The following is a 12,411-nucleotide window of genomic DNA, read 5'->3' on the forward strand; positions in this document are numbered from 1 at the left end:
CAAGTGTTGAAATTCGGGTCAGCCTGACACGTTGCCTGCACGCGTGGGGCTCCCTCATCCCCTCCCGCACCCCAGGAAAGCACAGCCCGTTAGAAACTTCACTTTGCACGACCCACACAGTTTTCTAGCTCTCCCCCGAACATTTCCTCCCTAGGCGATGGGACACTGATTCATCGTGATCAGGGACCCCCAAAGATCTCCCCGTTCCCATCTCCGGGCCAGGCGCGGCCTCCACGCATACGCGCGATCGAGCCTGTGAGAGCGCCTGGAAGCGTCTCGCCTTCCAAGCCCGGCGATGAAGCTGGTTCCTCAAATTGTTCCCGGGAGGAGGGGCAGGAAATCCCGCCCGGCTGCGGCGGGCGCCGCGGCGGGAGGGGAGGCTCCGGCCGGAGCGTCCCGGCAGCCACGCACAGATCTCGCTCGAGTCTAAGGTCCGGCCAGGTCGGAACTCCAGCCGCTCTTTCGCCACCTGGAGTCATTGCCCCGCCCACCCCCTCCATTCGCGGAGCCACGCGGCCCGGAGGCCTGGCCGCTGACCTCCCTTTCCACCTGGCGGCGACCCGGCCCCGGGAGGCGGCGCCGGGCTGGGCCGAGCAGCCGGCGGCGCGACCCCAGGCCTCCGCCTGCAGACCCCGCGCCCCGCGCGCCCACCCCCGCGCCCCGGGCAGAGCAACAGGTGAAGCGGGCCCGGCCGGCGGCGCCTCCGCGGGGCGGTCCCGCCCCGCCCACCGCGCGCCCGCCCCTCTCCACGCCCCCGCCCCTCCGCCGGGCCTCCGCCGCCTCCCTCGGCCGCCGGCGGCTCCCCTCCCGCCGGGTCTCCTGCCGCGGCGCCCCCGCGCAGCCCGAGAGCCCGCGCTCGCCGAGGAGAGGGGCGCCGCGCGCTCGCCAGACTCGCGCCGCGGCCGGACGCGCCCGGCAGGCGCCCCCCGCGCGCCCGCGTGCCCCCGCCGCCGCGCCCCTCCCCCGCCGCGCGCCCCCCTCCCCCGCCGCGCCCCTCCCCCGCCGCCGCGCCCCTCCCCCGCCGCCGCGCGCCCCTCCCCCGCCGCGGGCCGGGGCCCCGGGCTCAGAGCCGCGGGCCCGCCTGGACGCGCCGGGGGTCCCCGAGGCGGGGCCGGCGCCGCCCGGCCCGGGCGCGACGATGGAGGAGCCGCAGCGCGCCCGCTCGCACACGGTCACCACCACCGCCAGCTCCTTCGCCGAGAACTTCTCCACCACCAGCAGCAGCTTCTCCTACGACCGCGAGTTCCTCCGCACCCTGCCCGGGCTGCTCATCGTGGCGGAGATCGTGAGTGCCTCGCGCGCGCGCGCGGGCGGGGGGCGCAGGTGGGCCCGCGCCGTGCTCCTCGCCTGGGAGCTTGCTCGCATCCTTCCGACGGCTTCCGAGGAACGCTTTAGGCTGAGCCGCGCCTTCATCCCGAGGTGCCGGACTCCGAGACCCCCTCTCGGAAGAGGGTCCCGTCTCACCGTGGGCTCTTCTAGGGGAGAGGGTCGTGCGCTTCGGGAGGACTGCTGGGGAGAAGCCCGACCTGCTGGGCCCTCTCTGCGGTCGTGCCGTGTCCCCGGAGCGGGATGCTTGGTGAACACTGTGTTCATGAGTGGCAGAGATACCTGGTGCCTCCCTCACCTGATGTCCACGTGGCTGGCCTTTTCCCCAAAAGCGAAGCTTCTCGAAGATCAGGGGAGAAGACTTCTTTTTCCTAGTTATCTCCTTGGTAGATAATTCACTGAGGTGAATCAGGAAGCGTTTACGGAATAAATTCCGAGGGTCTCCTGTCTGGTGCTGTTTGAGGATCAAAGGGGTTCTTGTCTGGCGCTTTGCACATCCTGGTGTAAGACTCAGACCGTTCCCCGGGAGGGGGCACATAAACCAGCCTTCTCTCTAGAGGAGAACGTGGACGCTGAGAGCTATCGCGCCTTGAGGTTTCCTCCCGGCTGAGAAAGGTCCCGGCGTGTTAACAGCTAACGGAGGCTACTGTGTACTGGCTTCACCAGGTGCCAGGGTCTCTTCAAGCCCTGTAGATGCCTTCCTGCCCTCATGTCCCGCACGACAGCCCTATCCTGTGCAAAGTGAAAGAAAGGGAAGTCGCTCAGTCGTCTCCGACTCTTTTGCGACCCCCTGGACTGTAGCCTTTTTACCGTCTGAGCCACCTGGGAAGCCTGTCCTGTGAAGGGAACGTTGGTTATGATCCCATTTTACATGTGAAGAAACTGAGGCTTAGAGAGAGGAAGTAGGTCACACCTGCGGGCGGAGGTGGGCTTCAGACCTAGGCCTGCCTGTCTCCAGGGCCCTGCTCTTAACTGTTAAGGGGCATCCCTTCCTTCTGCCAAATCGCACTGTGTATCTGTGGCGTGTTCGGTTGTATCTGACTCTTTGCGGCCCCATGGACTGCAACCCACCAGGCTCCTCTGTCCATGGGATTTCCCAGGCAAGAATACTGGAGTGGGGTGCCGTTTCTTACTCCAGGGGATCTTCCCAACCCAGGGATTGAACCCACATCTCTTGCATTCCCAGGCGAATTCTTTTTTTGTTTGTTTGTTTTCGATTGCCAGACTGGTCTGTTTCAAAAAGGGTGTCATACAAAAGGGCAGGGAACCATGGCTTTTTCCAATGGCAGGCGGAATTCTTCACGACTATGCCACCTGGGGAAGCCCCATGTTCCTCACACTGTCATTGAAATCTAGCTTATGTGAGCTTGGGGCCATGATGGTACCAAAGTGCCTGAGGACCCCAGATCCCGTAAGAAACCTGCAACAAAGCATGTAACATAGCTCATCCACTTTTCCAGAGACTCAGCACACCCCAGGCCAACTGAATACATCCCCGTTGGTTCCAGTGCATAGAGAGTTTCAAGTGTTGGCTTAGCCCATCCCCCATTCCGTTCCCCCAGCTGGCACTGAGGCTGGGGAGATCCAATAGAAAGCTCGGGTATTGAAATCACCTTGCAGGGCCTGGCTTATAGGAATTCAACAAATAGTTGCTGTGTGGATGAAGGAGTTGGCAGGCTCCTCTGCTCCAACATAGCTACAGTGACAGAGGTGGGGCTTCTACCCTGGTGTGGATGCGGACCAGGTGTAAAGTAGAACACCTCTTGTCTTCTGATTTATGATCAACAGACTCCATGTTCCATGCTTTCTCTGAAAATAGGAAAGTGAGAGAAAAAATGTAAATGGCCCACAATTCTGTTACTAGAAATAATAAATGTTGGCATGTAGACGTTTTGGAAACTGATGGAAAAACATGTGAGAAAAATTATCCCGAATGACTACGAGAGTTTTTATTTTCGGCAGATCTCTGTACGCTCAGGTTTTACAGTCACTGGCCTACCGGTAGGCATCTAACTCCCCCCCACCATTGCCGTACCAGAGGTACCCACATTCCCATCTCTCAGACCCCTCCCCCACCAATGGTGTTATCCTTGGCTTTGCACTCTGACAAATGAGGCTTTAGCCCTCTTGGGCTACCCCTTCCCCACCCGCATTATACGTACACCTTTATGTCTTTGGGTTAGGTCGATAGCCGGTGCTGACCTTAGGATATCATAAACGCTGTTCAAGAGGAGCTGCTGAGCGGTCTGTGAGTGCTTTTCCTTTGCTGTCCAATTTCTTGTTTTTCCTGGAGATTGTAATTTTCCATTTCTGAGTTCTCTAGGTCCTTAGTCGCTGACTTTACTGTTTGAGTCTTCACTCAGGAAACAGAGACAGCAGGTATTCTATCAGGGCCGTCTTCTTGACCAGCCCTCCCTGGGAGTGTCTGATCCCCTCTCACCCGGCCTTCTCACCTGGACACGGCTGATGGCCTGGGGTCTCCTGCATGTGCCTGTTGAAAGCCCCTTCCTCTTTCTCCTGGGTTGATCCTCTGCCTCCCAGGACCAGTGTCCTCCTTCGTCTGGGGGGAAACACACACCCTCTGGTAGTCTCCTAAAAAAGGATGCATGTGTAAATTGAGAGGCGCATCTTTCAAAATGTCTTCATTCCACTGTTACACATAATTAATAGTTTGACTAGGTGAAGAATGGTAGATTGGAAATTTTTTCCTTCAGAATTTTGAAAGCATTCCTCTGTTATCTTCTAGCTCTTCTAATTCTTTTTAAAAGATTCCAATTCTTGATCGCCCCCACCCCCTTTCTGGAAACCTATAGAATCTGTTTTCTTCCAAGATAGCTGTGACATCACAGTGGTGCGCCTTCACATGAGGGTTTTCTTCCGTAATACCAAGAACCTGTTCTCTCAATCAGGAAACTCATAAACATTTAAAGAGATTCAAAAAATTTTTTAATTTATTTGGCTGCGCTGGGTCTTAGTTGCAGCACGTGGAATCTTTCATTGTGGTGCACAAACTCTCTAGCTGTGGCCCCTGGGCTTAATTGCCCCACAGCATATGGGATCTTAGTTCCCTGGTCAGGGATCAAACCCACACCTTCTGCTCTGCAAGGAGGATTCTTAACCACTGGACCACCAGAAAGTCCCCTAAAGAGGTTTTTTTTTTTTTTTTTTCTGTTTACATTATATTCATTTATTCAACAAATATATATTGATCACCAATTTTGAGCCAAGTTACTTATTCTTTTTCTAGGCATGCTCCAAATTGCCTATGTCAAATGTTTAGAATGGCCTGAGAAAGTAAGAAACATTCTCTAAGCCTGCTTTATCCATTGTAGTGGAAATTGCTGTAGAAATTTTAAAAACCTTCACTGAAATGCTGTTTTAACTGGAATTTCTTTTACACCATCTTAGCCTCTAGCACAGTGACTTTAAAGATTTAATGAGCATAAGAATCACAGCACTGTACTAAAATGCACATTCTAGAGTGCTGACTACAGAAATTCTGTTTCAGCAAGTTTGCTGCAGTGAGACAGAAATCAGCATTTTTAACAAGCTCACTAGATGCTATTGCAAAGTGTTCTTGGATGGTCCTTTGAGAAAAGAGCTACAGAATGCTTAGATACTTTCTTTTATCATAATATGCTATTATCTATAAAACAAAGGTCAATTGCTAATTATTTAAAAAATTCCAATTACTTATGATATTTCAAGTGAGTCAATTGATGATTGCAGAGTTTCTTGTGCTGTTTTACAGATTACGTTTATCTAAATAGATGTTGGGCACGTGGAATGGGAGAGGGTGTCTTCATTCATCGGAAGAACACTTCATGAACTTACTGTCCATACATGTGTGCTCGTTAGCTCAGTCGTGTCTGACTCTTTGCGACCCCATGGACTGTAGCCAGCCAGGCTCTTCTGTCCATGGGATTCTCCAGACAGGAACACTGGAGTGGGTTGCCATTTCCTACTCCAAAGAGATTCTTACAGTTTTCCTTTTCTTTCTTTCGGCCATGCCATGTGGCTTGTGGGATCTTAGTTCCCTGACCAGGGTCTGAACCCAGGGCCCCAGCAGTGAGAGCACCAGGTCCTAACCACTGGAATACCAGAGGATTCCGTAGAACTCTTGAAAATGTTAAGGATCACCCTAAATAGTATATACTACATTTTATTGATCCAGTATACTGTTTATATTTTATAAATATTTTTATTTTTGTTTATATTTTAACATCTGAGTCAGGATGTAGCTTGCAGTGGATGGTTTCTTGAACCATAAGGAAAATGGAACCATGAATTCGTTATTTGGGGGTAGAGGCATGGCAGGTTTCAAACTTTTGCTGTTCCAGCCCTCAGATTAAGTTAGACCTGCCCCCAGAAGAATGTTGCTTTCTGCCTTGAAAAAGCAAAGTACTGAGACAAAGAATTACTAAGAACCTGACTTCCTGCTTGAGCCGGGGGGAAATAATAGAGGGTAAAACACACAGTTTCCTCAAATCTGTTGTCAGGATCCCTTGGCCTGGCTTCCTCACAGAGGTGACCTGCTAAAACACCCTAGACGAGGCTGGTGTAACACGGCATGGCAACCAAATTGTGGTGGTTTCCTTCCTCTTAAAGTTTTATAACAAGCTAGAAGCAATCCAGGACTTGACCTGTGACTTGTAGGATGTTGTGATCTCATAACAGTTATGAGGATTGGAAGAATAAAAGTGATTTGTCAGAAGCTGAGTTAAATTGCAGCCTTCCTGTTGTTGGTGACTTCAAAATGAGTTGTGTCATGCAGGTAATAATGTCAGATCGCCTTTCGTTTACTTACTGTCATGAGCAAACTTAATTGGGGGAGGACAGATAGGGTTTCCTGAGAACTGGCATCTAAATTAATTTATCCTAGGACTTGCCTGGCAATCCAGTGGTTAAGGCTTCAAGTTCCCAATGCAGGGGATGAGGGTTCGATCCCCAGTGGGGGAACTAGATCCCACATGGGGTGCGGTGAGGCTGGGAGGAGTTAAATTAGTCTATCCTCTTGATTTCTTTTTGAAGAAGGATGAACACAGTTTCCTAATCTTGGCAGAAAAAGAAAATTTTAGTAAGAAAAAAAAAAAAACCCCTTGAACCGTGTTCCCTACAGTGGTTCTTATCAGGTGTGTCAATATTGACCCATGTTGAGCGTGGGGGAGGCTTTTCAAAAATTTTTGGTTATTGTCATGTCTGTTCTTCTGATGTTCAGTGCCCTGGGGTCCAGGGAGTCTAATGTCCTAAAGCCCTTGGGACAGTCTCCAGCCATGAAGAGTTGCTTCACCAGCTGCCTACAGCCCCACTGTTGAGAAACTCTGGGCGAACCACTGTTTACCCCTTGGAGTAAACCACTCCAGGGTTTCCTAAGTGGTTGTGTGTTACTTATCTGCAGTTTTAAAAAAAATGCGGCCACTTGTGAACCACTCCTTGTTTTCTGCTAAGACCATCTGTGCTGGACGTCTTCCATTCGTCACTCAGAGGCACCCTCCACCCGGCTCTCCACCCTGTAGGGTGACTTGCACAGACCTGGCCGTCTCCAGGGTCCCCTCTGGTGCCACACTGGATTCCAGGGTCCTCCTGGCACCTGTAGAATGTGGTAGGTGGGAGGGGAGTAGGTTCAGGGCGCTCGTTCTTGGGACTCTTCCCTGCCGGGGCTCAGCAGCCTAGCTATGTCCCTCTGTGCAAGGCGGGCTCTGGCAGCCCTCCGCCCTGGGCTGTTTTCCCTGGCTCTGTTATCCGGTCACTCCCAGCCACTTCCTATTGCCAGGCCCTGCGCTATGGCTTGTGGTTTTCCTGCACCCTACCTTCTAAATAAGACCTTTATTAAACTCTGCTCAGATTACCCAATCTGAATGTGCCAGTTTCCTGGGGAGACCTGATAAATTACCTTTCCTCATCAGCGGTTCATTTCTTTAGGCACTGTGTTTTGTTTTGTTTCCAATTTTTAAAAACATTTTTTCTTCTGTTCCTGGCTTTAAAAAAAATTATTGAAGTTCTTCAGTCATTCTTAATGGCTGCCTGTGTGCGCACATGCTAAGTTGCTTCAGTTGTATCTGACTCTTTGCAACCCTGTGAACTGTGGCCTACCAGGCTCCTCTGTCTATGGGATTCTCCAGGCAAGGATACTGGAGGGGGTTGCCATTTCCTTCTCCAGGGGCTCCTCCCGACTCAGGGATTGAACCCAAGTCTCCTGTGGCTCCTGCATTGCAGGTGGATTTTTTACCTCTGAGCCACTGGGGAATCCCAATGGCCACCTAGTATTCCATAAATATCCAGGCTCCCACTGTTCAATTTAGATTTCTTTCTTTCCTGTAACGAGGTTGTAACAAACATTCCTTAAGCTCCGTCCTTCTGGATACTCTTTTAAGATTTTCTATGGATGTGTACTTAGAATTGAGTAACAGGGCATATGAATCTTCCTTGAAGTAAAATTTTATTGATGTCTACAGTAAAATTTACCCTTTTTAGTGTGCTGTTCTATGAGGTTGGGCATATCCAGGTTTAAGATACAGCTTTATTGAGATATTAGCCATAACAGATTGATGATTTTTCCTTAAAAAACTAAAAGCAGAGCTATCGTCTGATCCAGCCGTCCCACCCCTGGGTGTATATTGGGAGAAAAGACACACGCACTCCAGCGTTCACTGCAGCATGCTTTACAGCAGTCAAGAAGTGGAAGCTGCCGCAGTGTCCGCTGACAGACTCATGGATACAGAAGACATGGTACATACACACAGTGGAATATTACCCAGTCATAAAAAGTAACGAAATAACGCCATTAGCAGCAACATGGATAGATGCAGAGGTGAAGTAGGTCAAAGACCATTATGTAGGATATATATGTCCTTTGCTATACACCTGAAACATTTAAAATCAACTATACCTCAAGAAAAAATTAAATAAAAAACAAAAAAATGAGAAAAGTAAAAATATACATGAAAAGTTGACCTTTTAAAGGTGCACAATTCAGTAATTTTTTAGGATATTCACAGAGTTGTACAGCTTCCATCATTAGCTGATTTTAGGACATTTTTGTCGCCGCAGAAAGAAATCTTATACCTGTTAGCAGTCGCTCCCTGACCTCCCCTTGCCTCAGCCCTTGGTAGCAGCTGGTCTGTTTTCCGCCCCTGGGGATTTGTCTGTCCTGCTTATTTCTTGTAGATGGAATCCTCTAGTATGTGGCCCTTGCTTTCTGGCTTCTTTCACTTAACATGTTTCCAAGGGTTATCCATGCTCTCGCATGTCCCAGTACTTCATTGCTTTTATGGCCAAATAATATTTCATTGTATTGTGCATATATATGCATTGTTTATCCATTCACCAACTGGCGAACAGTTGGGCTGTCTCCACACTTTGACTGTTGTGAGCACACTGCTGTGAAACTTCATGCACAGGCTTTGTGTGGACTTAGTTTTCAGTTCTCTTGGGCGTTTACCTAGGAAAGGAGGGTGGACTGATGCAGTAGGTCTTTGTTTACTATCTGTCAGGGTACTGCTAGACTCTCTCCAAAATGGTGACCCTAACTTATAATTCCAGCACCAACACAAGTGTTCCGATTTCTCCACATCCTCCCCGAGATTTATTTTCTGCCTTGTCTAATCATCCTACAAGGTATGAAGTGATAGCTCATTGTGGTTTTAGTTTGTATTTCCATGATGACTATTGATGTTGAGTATCTATGTCATTTGTACAGCTTCTTTGGAGAAGTGTCGATTCAAATCCTCGGCCATTTAAAAGGAACAGCCACGCCCTGAGAAGTTGAAAAGTAATGTCAACAGCAACCTAATAAAGATAATGTTAACAACCAAAAAATCGTTTGCCACTTAAAAATTTAATTTCGCTCATTGTGGACTCGTAAGCATGCTTTTCATATTCTGGATACCAGTTCCTTATCATATGTCAGATCCATGATTTGCAAATATTTTTCTTCCGTTCTGTGTGTTGTCTTTTCACTTTATGTGATGGTGTCCTTTAAAGAACAAGGGTTTCCTGATTTGACAAAGTACAGTTTATGTATTTTTTTCTCTTGTTGCTTGTATTTTTGATGTCATATCTAAGAAGACTTTGCCTAATGCAGGGTCGCAAAGATCTGCTCCTCTGTTTTCTACAGAAAGTTTTATAGGTTTTTTGGGGGGAGGGCGGTGCTATGCTGTACTGTGTGACACGCACAACTGCCCTGACCAGGGATCGAACCCGTGCCCCCTGCGCTGGAAGCACAGAATCTTAACCTCAGGACCACTGGGAAAGTCAAAAGTTGTATAGTTTTATGTCTTACATTTAGGTCTGTGGCTAATTTTGAGTTGATTTTTATATTGAATGTGAGGAAGGAGGGTAATTTCATTCATTTCCATGTGGATATCTAATTGTCCTAGCACTATATGTTGAAAAGACAATTTTTCCCCCCACTGAATTGTGTTGGCACCCATTGTTGAAAATCATATGGCCATAAATGCAAAGGTTTATTTCTGCATTATCAGTTCTGTTTCATTGATCTAAATATCTATCCTTATGCCAATACCACACTAACTGTAGCTTTATAGAAAGTTTGGAAATCAGACTATGAGTTTGCAAGTTTGTTCTTTTTTGAAAATTGTTTTGGCTATTCTGGGTCCCTTGCATTTCCTTGAGTTTTAGTATCACCCTCCTGATTTCTGCAAAAAGGGCTGCTGGGGTTTCAATATGGGTTGTGTTGAATCTGTAGATCAGTTTGGGAAGTATTGTTATTTGAAAACTGTTTTCTAATTCATGGACATGGGATACCTTTCTGTTTATTTACATCTCCTCTAATTTAACAATGTTTTGCAGTTTTCAATGGACATATCATATATTTGTTTTGTTAAATTTATTCCTAAATGTTTTATTCTTTTTGATGCTATTGAACATGGAATTATTTTCTTAATTTCATTTTCAGATTGTTTATTGCTGCATCATAGAAATCCAGTTGAGCTCTGTATCCTTAACCTTATATTCTACAATTTTGCTGATTTCATTTATTAGTTCTAATAGTTTTGTGTTGGAGTGGGGTTGCTTTATGTGTTTTTAAGGCTTCTGGTATTACTGCCCAGTTGTACAGAAAGGTTTATACCAATTGGCGTTCCCTCTGGTTCTGTTTCAGTGTGTTTGTGTGTTTGTGTTCTAGTGGTGTTTCAGTGGGTTTGTTTCTTCAAATACTCAAACTTAACATTTTCCAATTTTCTTGGGGTGGGAGATACTCTAATAAAACCTTATTTGGCATCGACACCCACTGGTCAGAGCATCAGCTAATATTCAGGGGAGCTTTGGACATATGAAGAAAGAAATTTTTTAAAATTTATATTTCTGTGATGATTAAAATCTAGCATTTAAAATATGCTCATTAGCCATTTATTTCTTCTTTCAGTAAATGCCTGTCTTTCGCCTTCTACTCATTTGAGAAAATAGGGCTCTTTCTTTCTTTAAAAATGTTACAGACATAGAAAAGGGGGTGAAAAAGTGAAAGCGTTGCTAACGTCGCTCAGTCATGTCCAACTCTTTGTGACCCATAGACTGTAGCCCACCAGGTTCCTCTGTCCATGGGATTCTGCAGGCAGGAATACTGGAGTGGGTAGCCATTCCCTCCTACGAGGGATCTTCCCAACTCAGAGATCGAACCCATGTCTCTTGCGTTGTAGGGAGATTCTTTACTGTCTGAGCCACCAGGGAGTGAAGACATTTATGAAAATTTACTCCAAGGAGGGAAATAAGATTGGGCTATGGGATGTATTTGAATAGGGAGGTTTGCTTTTTAACTCCTTATTTTTTACATGGTTTTAATTTTTTTGTAATGAGAATGTATTTATACATTAATGTAACTAAAGAAACTTAGCAGTGTGTTCATTGTACAAAACTTCAAATCATTTATATAGAGTGAAAACTGAGTATCTCTGATAACTTACCTCCTTCACTCTATCCAGCATCTACCCCCATCTACTGAGTGTTCGCAGACCTTTTTCTGTATGAAAGAGTGTAGTATACATATTCTGCAACATCTTATTCGCTTAGTGATATCTTGATATTTTTCCATATTGCTTTTTTGTTGATTTGTAAGTTTCCTGTATAAGTATTACCTTTCTCACGTCACTTGTTGTTAGAATCATTCATGCCATTTTCATCAAAATAAGTTTCTAACTTGCATGAAATCTAGAGTCTTACCTTTATTCAGCCTTCTTGGGTTTACTTTGCTTAAACATGGCTTCCGTATACCCAGGATTATACAGATATTTGAAGAAAATACCATTCTTTTAAATGTTAAAAATAGTTACCAGCAGGAGTTCCCTGGTTGTCCAGTGGTTAGGACTCGGCGCTTTCACTGCCGGAGCCTGAGCTCAATTCCTGGTCAAGGAACAGACCCTGCAAGCCGTGCGGTGCTACCAAATATAAATAAATCAACAATTTTTAAAAAATTGTCATCTGAAGGCATAAGTTCTTTCTCTGTGGATAAGAATATAATTTCGTGATCATGGTATCTCCCCTGCCAGAGTGAAGTAAGTCAGAAAGGGAAAAACAAATATCATATATTAACGCCTGTGTATGGAATTTAGGGAAATGGGTGGAATCTAGAAATATGGTACTAATGAACCTGTTCACAGGGCAGGAATAGAAAACAGTCTTGCGGACCCAGCAGGGGAAGCAGAGGGTGGGATGAACCGAGAGACTACGACTGACATGTGTACGTTGCCATGGTTGAAGTTCACGGCTAGTGGGAAGGTGCTGTGGAGCACAGGGAGCTCAAGCTGGTCCTCCAGTGGGTGGGAGGGTGGGTCACGAGGGAGGGGACACGTGTATCCCTATGGCTGATGCACATTGTTGTATGGCAGAGACCACCACAACATTGTAAAGCAATTATCCTCCAATTAAAAATAAATTTAAAAGAATATAATTTCATTTTCCCCCCAAATGGGTAGCCAGTTGTCTCACCATTAATCATATTCCCATATATGTGTAACTGTTTCTTGATTCTGAGTCAATTCTAAATTGACTGTAGCTTTATCATGCATTTTAATATTCCGTAGGGTCAGTTCAGTTCAGTCGCTCAGTCGTGTCTGACTCTGCGACCCCATG

General features: G+C 47.0%; 1 protein-coding gene across 1 annotated transcript in view; it reads left to right on the top strand.

Annotated features, from left to right (window-relative positions):
- Positions 1–453: 453 nt before the first annotated feature.
- Positions 454–12,411, top strand: part of CMTM8 (CKLF like MARVEL transmembrane domain containing 8) — a 95,362-nt gene continuing 83,404 nt past the window's right edge. Inside the window, exon 1 of the mRNA XM_069561323.1 lies at positions 454–1,285. Within this exon, the coding sequence (XP_069417424.1) occupies positions 1,139–1,285 (147 nt within the window). The 5' untranslated portion in view covers positions 454–1,138. The remainder of the gene's footprint in view (positions 1,286–12,411) is intronic.

Source organism: Ovis canadensis, chromosome 19, assembly GCF_042477335.2.
Source record: "Ovis canadensis isolate MfBH-ARS-UI-01 breed Bighorn chromosome 19, ARS-UI_OviCan_v2, whole genome shotgun sequence".
Taxonomy (NCBI): Eukaryota; Metazoa; Chordata; class Mammalia; order Artiodactyla; family Bovidae; genus Ovis; species Ovis canadensis.